Genomic DNA, 22,500 nt, shown 5'->3' with positions numbered 1-22,500 from the left:
TTTTTTTTTAAGAGTCATGATGAGTGGTATTTTGTCAGGCTTTATATTGATGAGGTGAGGCAGATAATGAGTGACAAGTAAGCAGCATCTGTTACTCAGCATTTTAGTCATAAGATGTTAGTCATTATAATGACCATCTAAGTAAAACCACTAACACTTGTAATGAACACTTCTTTTCTCATCAGTTGTTTGATGATCACCACTTTTATTATGTATTCTATATTTGTAAAAGCCTTTGGCTTGCTTGCCTAGTTTAGATAAAATTATTCTATACTTTGTTACTATAAACTATAAACAACACACACACACCCTTACAAAACTCCCCAGCAGCTAACTAACATTTTATCCATCCCTTGCATCCTTCCTTTTCTCCCCTTCAGCCTCAGTAGAGAAGGGAACACGCTTCGTAGAGGAAGGGGTCAAAGAACTACTGAAGGCACGCCGAGTTCTTTGTGGCTCATATGTATATGGCTACTATCTGGAGGACAATGGCTATAATAAGACCATCTTTGAGTATATGCAGGTAAGACTTGTTATTATGAATGTTGGAATTAGTGCAGCAAGTCCTAAATTGTTAAGAATCTATGTACATGTACAGAAAAAAGTATTGATCCTTTTATTTGTATTTATCTAGTTGCATTGTACAGGGTTCAAGCAGGGCTCAAACCTTGTACAATACAACTAGGTAACTACAAATCAAAGGATCAATACTTTTTTCTGTACACGTACATAGATTCTTAACAATTTAGCACTTGCTGTGTGTGTGTGTGTGTGTGTGTGTGTGTGTGTGTGTGTGTGTGTGTGTAAAGTAAAGTAAAGTAAAGTAAAGTAAAGTAAATTTATTGCCATAATTACATTTATAAACATGTGAATACATAACAAATATACAGCTTGGCACTGTCTGTCGAGTTATAACTCCTAGGACAGACAGATTTTAAAAACTAATTTAAAAAAAATTGTGGCAGGGTGAACAAACATAAGAAAACCTAGTTAATCAAGATAGATCGTAAACTTGACAGGACATAAAATATAAGTAAGAATACAGCAGGAGCTCAACCATCATAACATAAATTGCAGTGAAAAACATTATCTTCCCAAATTCATGAAATAATATATGGTGTATCTAGTTTTGCATATGTAACAGATAACTTTTTATTTCCTTTTTAAATCTAATTAAATTACATCCTCTGAGCAGGACTTTTATATCCTGAGGGAGACTATTGAATATTTCTGGACCAAAAGAAATAACACTATTTTTGAATAGTTTAGTTCTGAATACAGGTAAGGATAAATCTACATTATTACTCCTAGTGTTACAGGGATGCTCTCTAAGTTTAAACACTGAATTAGGACTAATTGTTTTAAAAATCAATAATAATGTGAAGTATTTATGTATAGAAGATACTTTAAAAATTTTTCTATATTGGTATATTTCATCTGTTGAATCAAATTTCTTTTTATGGAAAATACATCGGAAGAATTTATTTTGTGAAATGGTCAATTTATTTAAGAATGAAGGCCAAGTACTCGCCCATAACGAGACACAATATGTAATATGTGGATAAAAAAGAGTATAATATACACTCATTTTAGCTTCCTCAGTTAAATTATGGCGAATTCTATACATAATTCCAATTATTTTTTAAAGTTTCAAGCAAATGTTATTAATATGCATTTTCCAATTTAAATTTTCATCAACAGTGTGTGCGTGTAAGAGAGAGAGAGAGAGAGAGAGAGAGGCCTTAACTCCTTTGCCAATATTATTATACAATTGATGAACAGTAATCATGTAACAGATTCTTGAGTACTGAATTAGGTAGAATTGCATTTGTTTCAATGCAACCTCATTTACCACAGAATGAACTGGAAGAGGTAACAGAAAAGCTATCAGAGATGGTGGCCCGACAGTACCTTGTGACACCCCGCCGTCAGATCATTGCCACAACCCTGTTGGCACGACGGCGGCGACACAAGTTTGTCAGGGCTGTGAGCAGGGGGCTCCTGCCACCTGAGACTCCTCCAGCCTTGCGTAGGGCTCGAAAAAGGAGGCTTCCTGGTCTGGTAGGAATGGATCCACCAGATGATGTGAGTATGATATTATTTGTCATTTTCATGTTGCCTTATTTCTATTATCTTTTTGCTATCTATTTGTAAGACCCACAGAAACAAGAAAGTGCTGCTGCTTCTTCAGCAGCTTTACTATACTGTCTTATATGAACCTCTAAAGACAACTTCTACTACTTCCTACACTACACTACAACACCTTACACTTTTACACTCTCTTCAAATCAAAATTTAATAATGGCTTCACCACGCCCTGCCTCGGAGTCCCCCTCTGGGGAGGGGACCATAAATGTCCCCAGGTCGGACTGCCCCTCTGCTGTCGACCTTGGGTGTCTTGACACTTCATCTAATACTTTCACTATCAATTTCTGCAACATTCGTGGCCTTCGTTCTAATTTTCAATCTGTGGAACACCACCTCTCCTCTACTAAACCTCATCTTCTCTTCCTAACGAAACACAGTTGTCTGTGACTACTGACAGCAGCCCTTTTCTGTTCCCTCCTACTTGCTCTATCCTCATTTTCAATCCAAAGCTGGATGTTGCGCATACGTGCGTAACGACACCACTTGCTCTCGTGCCCACAATCTTGAATCTTCAGAATTTTCTACCATCTGGCTAAGACTTCAATGTCACTCTCTAACTAAATTCATCTGTGCTGTATACCTCTCACCTAATTCCTCTGACTATGTAAAATTCTTTGACTATTTGACTTCCAAGGTGGAGCACATCTTATCTCACTTTCCTTTTGCTGAGATCTCCATTTTAGGGATTTCAATGTTCACCACCAGCTTTGGCTTTCATCTTCTTTCACTGACCAACCTGGTGAACAAACCTTCAACTTTGCTATCCTTCATGACCTAGAGCAGCTAGTGAAGTTCCCTACCCGTATTCCTGACCGCCTTGGAGACACGCCCAACATTCTTGATCTTTTCCTAACCTCCAACCCTTCTGCTTACTCTGTTAAACTTTCCTCTCCGTTGGGCTCCTCCGACCACAATCTAATTTCCGTTACCAGTTCTATCACTCCAGTGCAGCCTCAGGACCCGCCTAAGCGGAGGTGCTTCTGGCATTTTAACTCTGCTAAGTGGGAGGAACTAAGGCAGTACTATTCTGATTTCCCTTGGGATGATTATTGTTTTCATGTCAGAGATCCTTCTCTTTGTGCCGAGCGCATAACAGAGGTGATTATCTCTGGCATGGAGCTATACATTCCTCATACTTTCTCTAACCCTAAAGCTAAAAAGCCTTGGTTTAACTCTGCTTGTTCTCGTGCTGTCAATGATAGAGGCGGCTCACAAACGGTTCCGTAGCCATCCAACTGCTGAAACTCATGCCCTATATATTTCTGCCCGTAATCATGCCAAATCTATTCTCCAACTTACTAAAAACTCTTTCATCAATAGAAAATGTCAAAGTCTTTCCAATTCTAACTCCTCTCGAGATTTCTGGCATCTAGCCAATAATATCTCTAACAACTTTACTTCTTCGTCTTTCCCTCCTTTACTTCATCCAGATGGCTCTACAGCTGTCTCTTCTTTTCTAAAGCTGAACTCTTCGCTCAAACCTTTGCTACCAACTCAACTTTGGATGATTCTGGGCATATTCCTCCTACTCCTCCACCCTCTGACTACTTCATCCCTAAAATTAAAATTCTTTATAAAGACGTTTTCCTGGCCCTCTCTGGCCTTGATTCTCGGAAGGCTTACGGTCCGGATGGAGTCCCTCCTGTTGTTCTCAAAACTGTGCTTCCGAACTCGCTCACTGCCTGGTCAAACTCTTTCATCTGTGTCTCTCTACTTCTATTTATCCTTCTTGCTGGAAGTTTGCTCACATTCAACCTGTCCCTAAAAAGGTGACCACTCCAATCCTTCTAACTACCGCCCTATAGCTTTGATTTCCTGCCTTTCTAAAGCCTTTGAGTCTATCCTTAATAGGAAGATAATGAGGCATCTATCAGCTCACAACCTTCTCTCTGATTGCCAGTATGGTTTCCGTAAAGGCAGATCTACTGGTGATCTTCTTACTTTCCTAACTGAATCTTGGTCATCCTCTTTTAGGGACTTCGGTGAAACCTTTGCTGTCGGCCTTGACATATCGAAAGCCTTCGATAGAGTCTGGCACAAATCTTTAATTTCTAAACTACCCTCCTACGGATTCTATCCTTCTCTCTGTACCTTCATCTCCAGTTTCCTTTCCGATCGTTCTATTGCTGCTGTAGTAGACGGTCACTGTTCTTCCCTAAAACTATCAACAGTGGTGTTCCACAGGGTTCTGTCCTATCACCCACTCTCTTTCTATTATTCATCAATGATCTCCTAAATCTGACTCAATGCCCTATCCACTCCTATGCTGATGATACCACCTGCATTATTCAACAGCGTTCAACAGACGCCCAACCCAACAACAATTAAATGACTCAAGGCGAGATGCTATAGGACGCCTAACTTCTGATCTTTCACTTGTTTCTGATTGGGGCAGAGAAAACCTGGTTTTGTTCAATGCCTCAAAAACTCAATTTCTACAACTATCTACTCGACATAACCTTCCAGACAACTATCCTCTCTTCTTCAATAACACTCAACTTCCCTCTCCTCTACATTAAACACACTCGGTCTATCCTTCACTAAAAATCTAAACTGGAAATTTCACATCTCTACTCTTGCTAAATCAGCTTCCAAGAAGTTAGGTGTCCTATGGCGTCTTCGTCCATTTTTCTCCCTCCCAGCTGCTTGCTCTGTACAAGGGCCTTATCCGCCCGTGTATGGAGTATGGCTCTCATGTCTGGGGGATCCACACACAGCTTTACTAAACAAGGTGGAATCTAAAGCTTTTCGTCTTATCAACTCTTCTCCTCTAACTGACTGTCTTGATTCTTTAAGTCACCGCCGCAATGTTGCATCTTTATCTGTCTTCTACCGCTGTTTTCATGCTGTCTGCTCTTCTGAACTTGCTAACTGCATGCCTTCCCCTCCTGCGGCCTCGCTGCACAAGACTCTCTACTTCTTCTCATCCCTATTCTGTCCATCTTCCTAATGCAAGAGTTAACCAGTATCTTCACTCCTTCATTCCCTACACTGGTAAACTCTGGAACTCTCTACCTGTGTCTGTATTTCCACCTGCCTATGACTTAAACTCTTTCAAAAGAGGAGTGTCAAGACACCTCTTACGTTAACTGGACCCTCCTTTTAGATTTTTTTGTTTTTTCTCTTTCTACTTTCCTCTTAACAGGGCCTGGCAACCAGCGGGATTTTTTTTTTTCCAACACTTTGTTTGTCCTTGGCCAGTGCCCTTGTAATGTAAAAAAAAAAAAAAAAAAAAAAAAGAACTACTTTGACAAAAAAAAAAAATCTTTCTTCAAATTGTTTTGTTAAAATCTGTTTAGAGGAACTATACATTTTCTTTACCTTGATATATTACTTTCTCTGGATCCAGATCTATATATTCCACATCATGCAGATTTCTTTGCAAAGAAAAATGTTATAATAAGATACTCACATATGCATTAACTATAACTATTAGATCCTTAGGCACTCCATAAGAATAAAATCACATCTATGCCTCTAGGATTGGAAATCAATCATCCTCTATCACACTGTACAAGGATAAGTTATACACCACTGCCATGACACATAAAGGAGCTGATATACCTTTGTTTTATTGTAATAGACCATCCAGTGTTATTCTGTAATAGACCTTTCAGTTGACAATAGTAATCTTGCATCTTATCTAACCAGAGTCAGACCATTGAATATTTCATAGGTCCCCTCATAGAATTGAAATATAGACTATTAAAGCAAAACAAATTTACTCTTTACCAGATGGAAAATGTGGAGGCAATGAGCCGAACACTTGATCCATCACAACCATGGGTGAAGGACTCCCGTGGTTGCCACACCAACCTGGCAGCCCTCCTTGACTGGCCTGATCTGGACTCTGATGAAGAGGTGTGTATGTATATGTCATTCATCTACAGTTATCTGCTGGTCATTGGTCATCCAGCCAGCTGTTCCCTTACAAAAAGAGGCCAGAGTTTAGTGAACAAATTTCAGATAGGACTGAAATCTGTCACACACTACACACCAGGATAGTGAGACCACATCACCCCAAGTTACATCCCATACCTACTTTCTGCTAGGTGAACAGAGACTATACATTCAGGGGCTTACCTATTTGCCTCAGTGCATTTAGGATTTGAACCTGAGCCTTCTCAATTTTGAGTGGATCGTGCTGATCGCTACATTGTGCTACACATACACGCATGCAATGTGTGTGTGTGTGTGTGTGTGTGTGTGTGTGTGTGTGTGTGTGTCTGTGTCTGTGTCTGTGTCTGTGTCTGTGTCTGTGTGTGTGTATTTACCTAGTTGTATATTACAGAGCTCATAGTGACCTGTCTCCATATCTACTTGTATCTAACTTTCCCTTGAATGTATGCATATTTTCTGCTGTTACAATCTCTTCATTCAAGCCATTTCAGATATCCATGGTTCTATATGGAAAGCTGAACTTTTTTATGTTCCTTGAACATTGGTACTTCATAATCTTGGACTGTCCTCTTGTCCGTTTATCTTCATCTTCTGTCAGTGATACCAGGTCTTGTCTGGCTATCTTTTTCATTCAGTTTACTTTTCTTATACATCATTATTATCCTTCAAAGTTGGTAGTTCCATTTCCTTCAGTCTATCTTCTTAAGGAAGGTCCTTTATTTCTGGCACCATCTTTGTGGCTGTCCTTTGGATACTTTCTAGTTTCATGATACCCTTTTGCATGTGTGGTAATCACACCACTGCTGCATATTCAAGTCTAAGTCTTATCATTGTGGTTCTGATCCTTTTCATCATACCCATGTCCATTTAGTTAAATGCCACCCTGATATTTGATAGTGTCTTGTATGTTGAAGGAAATAACCCATTTTTGTGTCTCTCTAGTATCAGGGTGTCTTGTATAATCACTCCCAGGTCCTTCTTTTTCATTATAACCTCTTCTACCATTTTGTTTTCCCACATAGGTCTCTTATTCTTTTACCCATTTCCATCATATGGCATTTTTTTTCATTAAATTTTTATTTCCACTGGCTCCATTCCCAGATCTTATCAATATTTCTATGCAATTCCATACAATCCTCATTGTTCCTTATTACTCTTAAGAGTTTTGCATCATTGGCAAACAAGTTTATGTAGCTAATCAGATTCTCTTGTATATCATTAAAATATATTTGAAACATAAATGGGGCCAGCACTGACCTCTGTAGCATGCCACTAGTTACTATGCTCCAACTTGATGGAGTGTCTTTTATCACTGTCATTGTTTCTCTTTTTATTAAGTAGTTCCTCATCCAGCTTAAGATACTTCCCTGTACTTCTCCTATATGTTCTATTTTCCATAGGAGTCATCTATGTGGTACTCTGTCAGAAGCCTCTTTAATATCTAAATACACTGCGTCCACTCATCCATCTCTCCCTTGTACCTTATCTGTTACTCGTGTAAAGAAACTAAGTAGATTTATTATAAATGATCTTCCTTTTCTAAATCCAATTGAGAGTTATTTATGATTTCATTTTCCTTTAGATATTCCAGCCATCTTTCTTCTGTCGCAATTTCACAGATCTTTCCCACAACACTAGTCAGTGACACAGGTATATAATTCAAGGTTTGGTTCTTTTCCTTTTTTGTATATTGGGACTATATTTGTTCTTTTCTATTCCCTTGGTACTTTTCCTTCTGTTAATGAGCTGTTGATAACGTCTCAAATTGGGTCTACCATTTGTTCTGTATACACTCTCTTAGTGTCCATCCTGATGCTCCGTCTGATTCCATTACTTTTCTTACTTTCACCTTTTCTAGTAATTTGATAATTTTCTGTTTATTCACCACAATTTTTCATGACAATTCCTGCATCCCTTCATCATTAATTTCTTCAGTTGTTTCATATATCCTGTTTCTCTTAATTAACTTTGTGATGGTCTCTCGGTTCATCATTTTTCCATTTATATTCTTGGGTACCTCTTCACATCTTTCTATGACATCCCTTTCAAACTTTCTCTCCTCCTCTCTCCTTATTCTAATAGAGTATTCATTTCATACCTTATTATATTGCTTCCTATTTTCTTAATTTCTCAACTTCCTTAATTTTTTCTAAGCAGCATACTGTACTTTCTCTTCTTAGTTTTTGCACATGTAGTGTTATACCATGTGTGTTTGCTCTCTTTAATGCTCTATACTGGGACATACCCCTTTATCCCCTCACTGTACTTGTCTAGGAATATTTCTTACTTTTCTTGAACTGTCTTGCCTTACATGGTTTGTTTCCAATTTATACTACTAAAGTACTTACTTAATCCTTCAAAATTTGTCTTGGCGTGATTCAATCTTCCTTGTTTGTGTCCCTCATTCCATCTTAAAATTTCGTGATCTTCCAATTCAACTTCTAGGGCCATGTGATCACTTTGTCCCATTAGGCTCTGTTGTTTGATGGTTGAACAAGGCTCTGTTTTTTTTTTTTTTTCATGAATACCAGATCTAACACTGATGTTCTTCTTCCCCCTCTATACCTTGTATAGTCCTTCACCCATTGGTGCATTGTGTTTACCATTGCCAGTTGTAACACTTCTTTTCCCCATCGTCCAGCATAACTACTTACAGTAAGTCCTCGTTATACGATAGTTCTTTATCCGGTAAATTCACAGTTATGGTATTTGGAAATTACTACCCTCAATTCGATATACGGTAAGAAAAATTCACTGATACGGTATCTGCTCATGTTATCCGAGAGGACCCAGCGCGGGGGAGCAGTGGTGATGACGTCATCCACATCACACCTCCCCACCACTTACAGTACTGACTTTATCTTGACCACCCTTGGAGCCTATTATCTCTTCCCCTTCCCCCCTTTTTTTTTTTAACTGCATTACATATTACTTACATGCATTACTAATTACATGAATAAATGGAATATTAACCCTTAGCCGGCGGTGGAACTATATATAGACGGTCATGATTGTATCAAAAATTTGCGGGGTGACTATATATAGACTCGTCTCCAAAATTTATCCCTTGTATTTCTAAGCATCGACTTTATATAGACGGCCACGTGTGAGTGCCACCGAGCCACAAAAATGATATCTGGCAACTCAAGAGTGGCCTTGGTGTACGTGACTTCTCACACTCATACCACACTCTGTTCCCAGCTTTCAGGCAGGGTGGAGTGCTCCTGTCTGCCTGTCATTCCACCAATATAGTATTATTTCTTGGACATATTTGGGAATTTTAGGCACAACCATGCTTCCTACAAGGACGAGAATCACTGATGAGGATTTACAGCTGATTCTAGCGCATGATTTAGATGATGAGTTAGTAAGAGGAAACCATCACATAACTGAAAAGCAAAAACAAAAACAAAAAAATTGGGAGGGTGGAGGGAAACCACATCCAGGTCACAAGTCCTGGACACATTTTTTAATGTGGGTGTGAGTCACTCCATTATCCTAGTAAACATATAAAGAAATTTCACTTTAAAGCCTAAAGTTTGATTTGAGAAACTTGTAAACACGGCGCAAAATTGCGGTAGAGTCTATATAAAGATGCTGTCAAAACGTAACAAAATGCGGTGTAACTAAATTTATGCTGCACACCAGTAGGCGGCAGAAGCTATATATAGACGATTCACATTTTAGGAGACAGCCAACGTCCACTGCCGCCGGCTAGGGGTTAAAGGGTCTATTGTAAGCACAAATATATTCATGATAATTATGGCAAACACTTAAAGCCTACTATAAAAAAAAAATACCAGCAGCGAACCATGCAGCAACTGATAAAGGGCATAGATGGGCCTGGCAAGCCCACTATCAGAGAATGGTGGAAGTCGTATAACATCAAGCATGCCTTAGATAACATCAAGTCATCTTGGGACGAAGTGAAGATGTCTACCATGAACTTAGCGTGGAATAAAGTGTGGCCAGAATGTGCACATGACTTCCCAGGCTTCGCTGAAGACGACATCAGTGCGATCAGAAATGACATAGTAAATCTGTGCCGTAGGGCTGGCTTTGATGAAGTTGATGATAATGATGTTCAAGATCTTTTGGAAAGCCATGCTGAACCTCTCTCAAATAATGAACTTATAGAGCTAGACAAGGCATCATTGGAGGCAGAAAATGAGGGAGACAAGGAAGAAGAACCTGTGCGTGGCCTGGACATCAAAACTCTTAGAGAATGTCTCGCTGTTATCAAAAAGCTCTGGAAACCCTGAATATACGTGACTCAAATCCTGGCAGGAGTAGCAAAGTGGCTCATGACATAGAGAAAAGTGTCAAGATTTATCAAGAAATCTATGATGAAAAAACAAGAAAAACCAAACAGTCTTCCATCTACTCTTTCTTCAAGTCAGTCAGACATGCCATCCCTGTCACACCTGCTGACCCTGCTACAGCTGGCCCTTCCACATTCACTGCCGACGATTCTACAGCTGGCCCTTCCTCCATATCCTCTTTCTTCAAACCAGTGAAACGTGCTGACCCTGCTACAGCTGGTCCTTCCACATCTGCTTATGACAGTGCGGTTAAAATAAGGCGCCGCAACATCAGCTGTCATTTGGCGCCGCTACGAAATGTTAAAAAGACATCGTAAAATTAAAAAGACATCGTAAATAAAAAAAAAAACTAACTAAAGGCAATTAAAAACTACAAAACTAAAAACAAAGTAAAATTCTGAAATCAAAACTAACTAAAATACATACAGTATACAATAAAAGTAATAAAACATTAAAATACATATAATATAATCAAATAAAATTCACAGCTTTGGGAGAAGGCCAGCTTCTCCCAAAAAACGAAAAACATCATGGCCCTGGGCCAGGCACTCTGGTCCAAGGACCTTTCAGATATAATAGACACCGCTATCTCTACTGCGACAGCGGTAGAGGTAGAGGTGTCTTAAGTCAGTCAAACTAGGGCACTCCACTAGGAGGTGCCGAACCGTTAGCGGCACCAGGCAGTCATCACAGTAAGGTTGAGGGTCCCTGGTCAGGAGGTACCTTTGTGTAATGTAAGGTACGTGTGACCTATACGAAGTCGCGCCAATAAAGTCTGTGCATGGCGATCCCGGACATGGGTGTATGTCCACTGAGGGATGAGGAAGTAGTGATCTCTCCCATTTTCGAGGTTGCGACCCCGTTAGCCATCTCCTCTGCCAAATTGTTGCAACCGCCACACGAATTAGAGGAAATACATCTCGAAACGGAACAGGGGCAGGAGATGGAGCGCGACTTGCTGCCTCTTTAGCGAGGCGGTCTGCGTGTTCATTCCCTGGAACACCAACGTGACCAGGGACCCAACAGAACCCAACACGATATCCTCTTCTGGTAAGTAGATATAGCCACTCAGGGCTGATAAAACCAAAGGGTTAAGGAGATAGTGAAGAGAGAGCAGTAAGAGCACTGCGACAGTCACTAAAAATTGTAAAAGACGAAACAGGGAGAGTAAAAATTATCTGTAAAGCTAGGACTATGGCAGACAGCTCCGCAGTAAAAACGGACGCCACTGAAGGAAGGCTGCCAGACCGATAAAAAGAGGGGAAAACCACACTAAACCCAACGCCTGCGTCGGATTTGGAACCATCAGTAAAAACGGGGATATCATCAGAATGGATAAAAAAGTGTTCTAAAAACCGTGTGTGGGACAGAGCTGGCAGAAAATCCTTCTTGCCATCCATGGCAGGAGGGCATAATGAGATAACAGGAAGCTGCCAATAACCAACTCGTGGGAGCCGGAAAGAGTACACAGGAGTGGGGTCGATAGACAAATCCATCATGAGGTTTGCCACTCGAAGGCCAAAAGGTTTAGGTAGACTCGGTTGAGTGACATACGCCTGCGAACGCGAGTCCCGCAACATTCACAGACAAGGGACAGAATCAGGAAGACGGTGGGTGCGAAACCAACATCGGAGCATCGAAGACTGGCGCCGAAGGTCGAGCGGCCAGAAACCAGCATCCACTAAAAGGCTAGGTATTGGAGATGTCCGAAATGCACCCGTAGCCAAGCGGACCCCAGCATGATGCACGGGGTCAAGCGTGCGTAGTCGTGCATCCGTTGCGGATGAGTAGATCTCACAGCCGTATTCCAGCTTGGAAGTATGAGTGTACGGTGAAGCAGCAGCAACGTGTCCCTGTCCGCACCCCAAGAGGTGTGACTTAAAACCCGAAGAAGGGATAATGCCTGCCGACAAGACGCCTTAAGAGAACGGAAATGGGGAACCCAGGTGAGACGGTTGTCAAATAAAAGGCCAAGATATCGAGTCGCCTCCACGCATGAGAGGCGTCTATTGGCGAGGTATAAATCCGGGTCTGGATGGACACCACGGTTGCGACAAAATGCATGGCTACGGTCTTGAGGTGGAGAATCGAAAACCGTTCATGTTGGCCCAACTGGACACCCTATTGATCGCCAGTTGGAGCTTGCGCTCAATCAGTGACATCCTAGCAGCAGCAAAGAAATACATAAATCATCAACATATAAGGAGCTGTGAATGCCATCTGGGAGAGTATCTATAACACCATTTATGGCGACTGCGAATAATGTAACACTAAGAATACTTCCTGTGGGACACCATCATTTAGAGCAGTAGCCTCAGAGAGAACACTCCCACTCGAACCCGTAAAAACGTCTGGATAAAAACTGCTGGATAAAAATAGGAAGGTGGCCACGAAGGCCAAAATTAAACAAAGACTGTAAAATGCCATGACACCAAGCCGTGTCGTAGGCCTTCTCCAGGTCAAAAAGACTGTTACTTGATGGTGGTGATTAGCGAAGGCCTCACAAATGGAAGACTCTAGGGATAAAAGAGCATCAGTAGTAGACCTCATCTTTCGGAAGCCGTACTGTACCGATGACAAGTACTTCCCCTCTCCAAGTACCACATGAGTCTTACATTTACCATCTTTTCTAACACTTTACAAATGCAGGATGTCAAAGATATAGGACGGTAGTTCGTAGCCTGGAGATTATCTTTCCCAGGCTTCGGAAATGGGAGAACCACTGCCACAGCCCAAGAAGATGGAAAGTCACCGGTATGCCAAATCATATTATAAAGATTTAATAAAAGTTAAAAGCACGGTCAGACATGTGACGCAAGAAGGCATAAGGAATATCATCTGGACCAGGAGAAGAGTCATGACACTGAGACAAAGCAGTCCGCAACTAGAAAGCAGAGAAAGGGACATTATAAGACTCCCCTCCAGTGGAAGAAAAGTTAATGCCGAGAGATTCCATTCTCTGGCGGTGACGTGCGCCCGGGGCTGAAGGATGCTTCCGGGAAACACTAGCAAAGTGCTCCACGAAGAGGTCGGCAACCATCCTAGGGTCTGCCACCGTCCGCCCAGCAGACAACAAAACTGGTGGGGAAGGAGCAGAATACTTCCCATCAATTCGGCGGACTTTGTTAAAGACATCTGTAAGAGGGGTGCGGGCGTTAATGGAAGAGACAGGCTTTCCAAGAGGCGCTTTGTGCCTCTTTCAAAAGCGGCGGGCTCGAGCTCGGCAGCGCCGAAAAGCTTCCAGGCACTGCGGGTCCCCACGATGTCGCCGGAGACGAGAAAGCTGCCCGTTTCTGTTTCACAGCGTTTGTGCATGCTGCGTTCCACCAAGGAACGGGACACTTAGTAAAGCGATCGGCCGTCAAATGGATTGTCTGAAGCGCTACTGAAATTAAAAATCGGTAAAATAATCAACAGCCTCAGCACAAGTAGAAAAGTCAGCCAGCGGACGGATAAAGAGCTAAGGTCTGTGAATCGAGGCCAATCTGCCTTGTCTAAAACCCAGCGTGGGGCCGGGACTGTGGCTCAGAGTTCACAGATTCCAATAAAATCGGAAAGTGGTCACTACCGTGTAAATCCGGTAGGACCCGCCAATTAAAATCAAGGAAAGAATTAGATGTACACAGAGAAAGATCGATAGCTGTAAAAGTCCCAGTAGGACTGTGGAAATGTGTAACGTCCCCAGAATTTAAAATCTCCAATCCCTCATCCTCAATAAAAGAACCGATTAAAACCCCACGAGGATTACTAGCACCTTCATCCCACAATGGGTGACGGCCGTTAAAATCTCCCAACAAGAGAAAAGGCGGAGTCAGCTGACGCACCAGGCCGTCAAGCTCATCCCTGGAGACAGGAAGACAAGGAGGGAGATATAAACTGCAAATGGTGTAGAATCGTCTCATAAAGACCTTAACAGCAACCACCTGAAGGGGAGAGTTAAGTTGTAAAGGGATAACAGGTATATCCTGACAGACTAGAATAGCTGTGCCACCGTGGTGGGCCTGGTCAGGGAAAGGAGTGCTAAAAAAGGCACGATAGCCAGGAGGACTAGAATAAGTACTGTCACCTATAGTCCTGCTCGTCTAAGAATGTGGATTGGGTGCGGCCCCCATGGGAAATAGCGGGAGGACAGCGCTGCCATACCTTTAATCCCTCGTTGGCTCGTTGGCTCTTCCTCCCTCTTCTTACCCCTCTCTCTTCCTCTTCCTTCTCTTTCTTCCTGGTCAAGGACACAGCTGACCTCCCATCACCTGTATGGATGGCGTGATTGGTGTTGCTGCCGTGAAGATTTGAATGTAGCTTACTTATGTCAGCTTATTTTAAAGTACTTTCCTTCACGATATAATCTAATTATAACTATGGAACTATTTACCCATCCCAAAACAAGGAAACCTCTTTATAAGTATATTAAGCAACACTGTAAAATATGTATGCCACGTTTCTTGCCAGGTTTATGAATATATTATCAATAATAAGTTTACTGCTCTCTCATATGTTGTAATACTAAGGCTAAATGCGTATGTATATTTGCTGACCATATTTGCTAAAGTTTTACTACTATTAGAACTCTGCTGCATCACTGGCTATGAGACATGCTTCACCACTGTACAGCAGGAATTCCCCAACAAGCCGCACCCAATCCACATTGTTGGAGGAGCAGGACTATAGTATAGTCTCTTGTAAAGTTACACAGGCTGGAGAGAACTCCGACAATAAAGCTCGGAGTTCCCCCCACGAGGCGCGAAGGCCTCTACAGTTCCACTGTAGAAGCTTGAAGATTACTATTTAGGTGCAGTGGATGGGCGAGCCTTTTGAATGGGCTGCCCGTGATTCACCTGACTAGAAATAATCAACCGACGAGAAGACACGGGGAGTTGAGCTGTACCGGGTCGTTGGACCGCAGCCTTTCAGCCTACCGGTGAGTGATGCGAACCATCATTACTCCTACCGGTCATCGGAAGACGATGGTCAGGCTGGACTGCACTTTTTGATACAGCGGGTCCACAAGGGACGGCTGTGACAATATCATCGGACGTGTCCATGCTAAGACCATCCTCATCACAAGAAGCCCGATCTGAGACGGAGGGCGTCACAGAAGGCTGGACAGAAACTACTGGAGCTACCATTGCAGAGCGGTCCCTGGAGGACTCACGATCATGTGCACCAGGAGAAACCTTAGATTGCTTAGGCTGAGCTAAATCTATCGACTCCGCAGAGCCGTGGTGCCGTTTGGTCAGGCCCTTCAAAGGCTTAGGCGATACAGGGGCAAATGGACATCCACTACATGGGTGACTTTGGTCAAGTCCGTATTATTCTCGTCACTTCTTGAGATGACTCAACTGAGTCATCGGACAAAAGGGCAAACCTATTGGCCAAATGAACAGGACCACCCGCCCCAACAGAGCGAGAGGTAGCAGAAGTTGTTGTCTTCGGACCGGCAGACTCAGCTGAAGAGCGAGCGGCCAATGAAGCATAGGATGTCGCACCAGTACCATCCTTCTGGCGGTACAGGAGTTCACGGCAGGCACTACCAAGGCTGATGAACTGAGTGTTAGCAAGCTGTAAAATGTCCTGCTCCAGGCGATACCTGGGGCATTGCCTGGAACGTACCTGGTGAGCATCACGGCAATGGAAACAGTAAGCAGCAGCATTGCAATGCTCCTCAGAGTGTGAATCTAGTGCAGAGCAATTACCACATCGAGCAGCTTCCTTACAGGAGCTTTTACCGTGACCGTACCCATAGCAAGAGAAACACTGAAGAGGGCGAGAAACAAAACGCCTCACCCTAAGATTGATAGGACCGATATGAACACGGTCTGGGAGGGTGGAACCAAAAAGGTGAGAAGGACCATGTTGGTAGAATTCCTCATCTTAGTCACCTTCTGGACTGAGTTAGGACACATAGCCAGTATTTCCTCTTCAGGAAATTCGTAAAGATCCTGACTGTACACACAACCTTTACTATAATTAAAGATGGGATGAGCCTTCACAGTCTCAAACATGCTTTCAGTAGGGCATGGGAGATGTTGTAACATCTTCGCCTGCGTAATATCTTTAGCTCGCACAAGCACCCCCTTCCCGTATTTCTTGAGGTTTCCCTCAGGAATTGTGCCGATCTCTTTGGACAAGTACCGGGAGGCATGGATGAAATTCCCGCGCCCATTTCTGTAGTACGCCACAAACCAACGTGGAGGCGGGATCTGGCGGACTTCAGGAACTGAACTCTCTGAATGGTGGTCAAAAAGATTTGGGATGTAGTCCGAAATATTGCGAGAGTGGAGAAGTTCTGTTTTAAAGCCAGAGCCAGCAAGGGGCAGGGATGCTACATGTTCATAAGCCAAACGGGCTTCATCGCATGACAGAAACGTTACATAGCAGCGGTTAGACGGAAAATCCTTATCGTAAACAAGTCGAATATGGAGAACCGTGCCATACACCTTGAGAAGTGAGTGCAAGGCGTGATAAGAAAAAGATGGATTAACATTTACCATCAAAAGGAGTCACATGCAGCAGAAATGCGTCCCTCAGAAGAACTCCCAGAACAGGAGACTGCTGTGGGAGGCCCTTGTGGAGGGGAATCCTCCTTCCACTCAGACCTGAAGATGACGTCTCGCGGGCCAGGTCAGCCACCTCACGAGAACCTGAAATTTTTTTGTGTTTTACCATATGCATAAAGTTACACAAAAATTAGCTCCAGGGGCAAGGGAAACCACCTACTGGGACTACAATGGGAGCAAGCGCTGGCTGCCGTGGACGGGGTACCTCGTCCCCATGCGGACCAGTCGTTTTAAAAAAAGGTCCCACATATACAGTCAACCCTCGGCTATCGCGACTTCAGCTATCGTGTTTTATTGCTATCGCACACCCATGAAAAGCTGCTAAAATTTCATTATCGTGACCTCAGATGCCTGCTATCGCGTGCCCTGCCATGACGTCATGAAATATCTGAGCACTTATTGACCAAAACCGCCTTCCCGCCAAGATCAATTCGGCTATGGCGCGGCTATTTCGGCCCTTATTGGGCGCGATAGCCGAGGGTTAAGTGTACGAAAGTTTGTCCCCGACAGAGCTGAGACTCCCCTCCCAAAGCATCCCAGCCTGGACACCCAACCATCCAGCACAGGACGGTCCCTATTGGGCGATCCCTCCAGCGGGTGGCTCCGCTGGTCCACTGGCAGCCTACGTAGGAACCATTTAGTCTGGCCCCTCACTGGTGACCTTACTAGCATGGGTAGCCCTCTCCCCCTCGAAAGGGCAGAGCAGGGGCCTAAACCCCCTCTAGCCTAGCTTGCCAGGTCACAGGGGCACGCAAGTCCCCCCACCACGACAAGGCGGTTCCCATATGGGGGGGAATGTGGAATCAGGCAGACATCCATGTGTAGGTTTGAATCCCACCACGTACTGCCTTGAAACATTGCCATTTGTCAAGTGGTTTAAAGTTACTTACATGTCACCATGATATCCAGGTTTTAGGTGGTTACACCAAAGATGCACTTGTGTGGTGATATGGGCCCTAATATGGGTACCACTATAAATAAAATTGCTTGTGCCATTAATGGGTGGAAGCTGAACAACGCTTCCCATACTCTTCAAGTATACAGGTGCTATAGGCCATAACATAAGAAAAAAAAAAAAAATGTTACTATGATTTTCCTCCTTTTCCTCCCACTAGTCCTAATTGTTATACTTAAAATCCTCTACCAATCCATCTCCATATTGTACTTCTTCCACGTATATATTCTCTCGAGCCATTATCAATACTACTGCTTTTCCTTTTCTGTCTCTCCTCCAAACATTATATCCCTATTCTTTGAAATTTACTTGGATGTCTTTGCTTAACTTTGCTTATTACACATACCACATCCTGTCTTTTTTACAATATATAGTCTCTCACTTCCAACAATCCTGATATAAACCCATCTATGTTTGTACACATAACTCTTAGTGTCTTCCTTCCCCTTCCCCATTTCCTTAGCCTCATGTCTGGCACTCTCCAGTAAAATTTCTTTCCCTCATTATCTGTCCTTGTTTTTTTCCTTAACTTCATTTCTCAGTTCTGTCTCTTTTTCCCTTTCTTTCTGGTTCACATTCCTCTTTATCAAAATGTTGCATTCTGTATCCCCAGCATGTTTTCCTGCCCTTACTAGTAATTCTTCAACCCCTACTTGGGATCTCAGTTTAACTTTTAATGGCCTTTTGGTTCCCTCACTGTGTTTTCTAAGCCTATACATTTCTTCACTTTCTTTCTTGAGATTTTGTTCCTCATCCTGAACACTTGAAATAACCTTTTTAACTATTTCTTTCTCCTTTTTCTCTCTCTTGTAGTCCATATATATACATTTCTTTTTCTCTACTGTGTCTCTCATTAGTTCTTCCCTTTCCTTAATCACCTGTATCACTCAGTCCTTTGTTTCTTCTCATATTTGTTGTTTAACCACTTCTGCAAAGTTCACTTTTCATCTTCCTAATCTTTTTTCCATGCTTTTCCACTCATCTAATTTGCTTTACTCATTGCTCCCTGCCCTACCTCAACCTCCTCCCTAAGCCCTTCCAACACTGCCTCATAGTTCTTACACTTCTTTAGAGCTTTGTTCTCCTTTTTATTCCTTCTAGTGCTGACCTCATTTCATTGTTGACCTTCACTGTTTCCTCTAATTGACAGCATTTTGCTTTCACTTCTTGATTTTTCTCAAACAGCTGATCTTGTTTTTCCAGTATCTTAGCAATGACTTCCCTCATACACTTAATCTCCTTCTCCACTGATGTTATTTTTCTCATGTTAATTTTCTCATCTTTAAAGTCCTAGAAATCCCTAGTTGCTGTAGCCCCATTGGTGTTTTTCTAGGGTCCCTCTGATTCTTAGGCCTTGACTCCTTGTTTACATGGCCAGCAGTGCCATCTGGACTCTTATTCTCCTCCTTTTTTTTTCCTTTTAACACAAAATAGTTTAATACTATTGGAGAAAAAGAACACTATTCTAGCCCCCTCTTCCATTGTATATACGTACATCACCAGACCTCTTTTTGTTAGGAGGTGGTAGTAATATCCAACACAGGAGCTCTTGTTTATACATCTGCTCTCTGCATTGTCAGTGGTGCATGTCTATATGCATTTGAGAGAGAGAGAGAGAGAGAGAGAGAGAGAGAGAGAGAGAGAGAGAGAGAGAGAGAAAATATACATCAGCTCTTCTTTGTATCTATGCTCTTGGTCTCATCTACAATAATATATACAGGTAACTCGATTTACGTGATAGATGTGTTCCAAGAGGCATTGTGTATATCAAAATTTGCATAAAACAAACATGTAATTCTCATAAGAAACAATAGATAATAGGGGGGATGTGGGATGTGGTCCAAAAAAAATTGTACAAAATACTCTATTTATTTGGCTAAATTAAAAGCAAGAAATAATAAGAGAAAGCAAAAAATAATGAGAAAACAACAAAACAAAGAATACGTAAACACAACACTCACTGCGTCACTGACTTCACCACTCACACCACAGTCAGACACCATCTTCCTCTGAGCTTTTCCCCTTTATCAAAAATCCACTTATCAAAAATAACCCCACATGCAAAAAAAGATGAATGATGTTTTGGGGCCATCTTGGTGAATTTTAGGCATATTGAAGAGATTCCGTCTGTACTCAGTGCTGGCAGACTGCAAATGAGACATGAGAAGAGCGGAGCTCCCACCTATTGGCCAGCTGTGTAACTCTCTGGCGCTCAGTTTGAAAATGCAGTTGGGCCAAATCGCGTATAAGCAAACTGATCGCGCAAATTAGTTTAATTAAAATATTTTTTTCTGTTGCATTATAACAAAAACGTGTATATCAAACACATGTAAATCGAGAGTTACCTGTACGTGTGTACACACACACACAGAGCTGAGGTGATTCCCATATATAAGAGCGGAAGGAAGGAAGAACCTTTAAATTACAGAACGGTATCACTAACTAGTGTAATATGCAAGATGTATGAAAGAATAATAAAGAAACAATGGATCGAGTTCCGTGAAGACAACAAATTAATATCAGATAGCCAATTTGGTTTTAGAAAAAGACGGTAATGTGTAACTAATTTACTGAGTTTCTACTCTAGAATAGTTGATAGAGTACAAGAGAGAGTGGGATGAATTGACTGTATTTATTTGGATTTAAAAAAGGCGTTTGACAAAGTGCCACATGCAAGATTACTGTGGAAGTTAGAGGGGAAGGGAGGCTTAAAAGGAGGCACATTAAGATGGATGGAAAATTATTTGAGGGGGAGAGAAATAAGGACGGTAGTTAAAGATATGAAGTCCAAGTGGAGAGCAGTAGAAAGCGGAGTGCCGCAGTGGTCAGTATTAGCACCAATACTTTTCCTCATATATATAAACGACATGCCAGAAGGAGTGAACAGCTACATAAATCTGCGGAGGATATGAAACTGCAGAGTTATAAAGCAAAAAGAGGATTGTGAAATACTGCAGGAAGACCTACCGTAAATAAGATCTGGGATTGGTGTAAAAAGTGGGAAATGGAATTCAATGTGGACAAAAGCCATATCATGGAAATGGGAAAGAGTGAAAGACGACCTGTGGGAATCTATAAGATGGGAGATGGAGTAGAACTGGAGAAAGTAGAAAAGGAAAAGGACTTAGGAGTGACGATGGAAGAAAACAATCAACCGGTAAGTCATATTGATAGAATTTTCAGAGACATAATTTGCTAAGGAGTATTGGAGTAGCATTTCACTACATAGACAAAGAAATGATGAAGAAATTGATAATTACTATAATAAAACCCAGATTAGAATATGCAGGAGTAGTGTGGACCCCTCATAAAAAGAAACACATAGAGAAGTTGGAGAGACTACAAAAAATGGCTACAAGAATGGTTCCAGAATTTGAAGGGATGACATATGAGAAGAGACTAAAGGCTATGGATCTACCAACCCTGGAACAGAGAAGAGAGAGAGGGGATCTGATAAAAGTTTATAAATTGATAAACGGAATGGACCAAGTGGATAATGAGAAACTGATCCTGAGAGAAGAATATGACATTCAAAGCACAAGATCGCATAGTAAAAAGCTGAGAAAGGGAAGATGTCTGAGAGATGTTAAAAAATATAGTTTCCCACAAAGATGTGTTGAGACGTGGAACAGCTTGAGTGAAGAAGTGGTGTCAGCAACGAGTGTGCATAGCTATAAAGAAAAATTGGATAAGTGTAGATATGGAGGCGGGGCCACACGAGCGTAAAGCCCAGGCCCTGTAAAACTACAACTAGGTAAATACAACTAGGTAAATACACACACACACACACACACACACGGACACACGTATAAAGAATATTTAGTAATAATTGTGAACCAAGTAACAAAATATTGCATTGTCCATCTAGTGTTTATCTTTTTTGTCTATTTTGTATTAATTAATTAATTAATTAATTTTTTTTCTTTTACCTGTATATCTAATCTTAATTTCACACCCTCAGGAGAGCAACCTGAACCAGGCTCTCACTCTCACATTGTTGGGCAAGTGCAGTCGCAAGGCTTGCCCACGACCACGAGCACGTAACCCTCGAACAGGTACCATACATGACTACTGTTCTCTCCATTGTGCTCAACGTGCCAAGTACCTCCCAGAACAAGGTAGGTATTGGGTATGGTATTTTTCTCTCTTCCCCCTTTTTTTTTTATATTATTTTTTTTTTTTTTTTTTACTTTCCCACCCTACATCTCTTCTTCCTTCCCTCCTGCTTTGCACTATGCTCAGCACACTGGGTACTTCCCCATCACACCAAAAAGCAGTGCAGGGTATTTTCATTCTATACTTTTCTTGCCACCCTCCCCTTTCTCTCTCTCTCTCTCTCTCTCTCTCTCTCTCTCTCTCTCTCTCTCTCTCTCTCTCTCTCTCTCTCTCTCTCTCTCTCTCTCTCTCTCTCTCTCTCTCTTTCCTATTCTTGACTACCATCTTCCTTCCTTACCTGTCACCAGGTGATGGAGAATCTTCATCCTCTTCGTCTTGGGAGGTATGTGACTCCAGCATGGAGCTCCTCATTGCCCTTGAGATGTCACGCCTCCAGATGATAGAGGATGAGGCACGACGGCGACTCTCCTGGCTCCAGGAGCATTCAAGGGAGCAAGGCTGG

At 42.1% G+C, this 22,500-nt stretch overlaps 1 protein-coding gene across 5 annotated transcripts in view; it reads left to right on the top strand.

The window, feature by feature from the left end:
• LOC123506449 (ankyrin repeat and IBR domain-containing protein 1-like) overlaps window positions 1–22,500 on the top strand; it is a 95,893-nt gene that overhangs the window by 70,693 nt on the left and 2,700 nt on the right. For 4 of the 5 annotated variants that reach the window (XM_045258547.1, XM_045258546.1, XM_045258545.1 and 1 more), the window contains 5 exons: window positions 381–523; window positions 1,858–2,085; window positions 5,884–6,009; window positions 21,844–22,000; window positions 22,346–22,500. The exon at window positions 22,346–22,500 is cut by the window's right edge and continues 31 nt beyond it. In XM_045258547.1, coding sequence (XP_045114482.1) covers window positions 381–523; window positions 1,858–2,085; window positions 5,884–6,009; window positions 21,844–22,000; window positions 22,346–22,500 — 809 coding nt within the window. The remainder of the gene's footprint in view (window positions 1–380; window positions 524–1,857; window positions 2,086–5,883; window positions 6,010–21,843; window positions 22,001–22,345) is intronic. The other variant, XM_045258548.1, reaches the window with a different exon arrangement.

This window comes from Portunus trituberculatus, chromosome 20, assembly GCF_017591435.1.
Source record: "Portunus trituberculatus isolate SZX2019 chromosome 20, ASM1759143v1, whole genome shotgun sequence".
NCBI classification, from domain to species: Eukaryota; Metazoa; Arthropoda; class Malacostraca; order Decapoda; family Portunidae; genus Portunus; species Portunus trituberculatus.
This window is presented reverse-complemented; position numbering and strand designations above follow the sequence as displayed.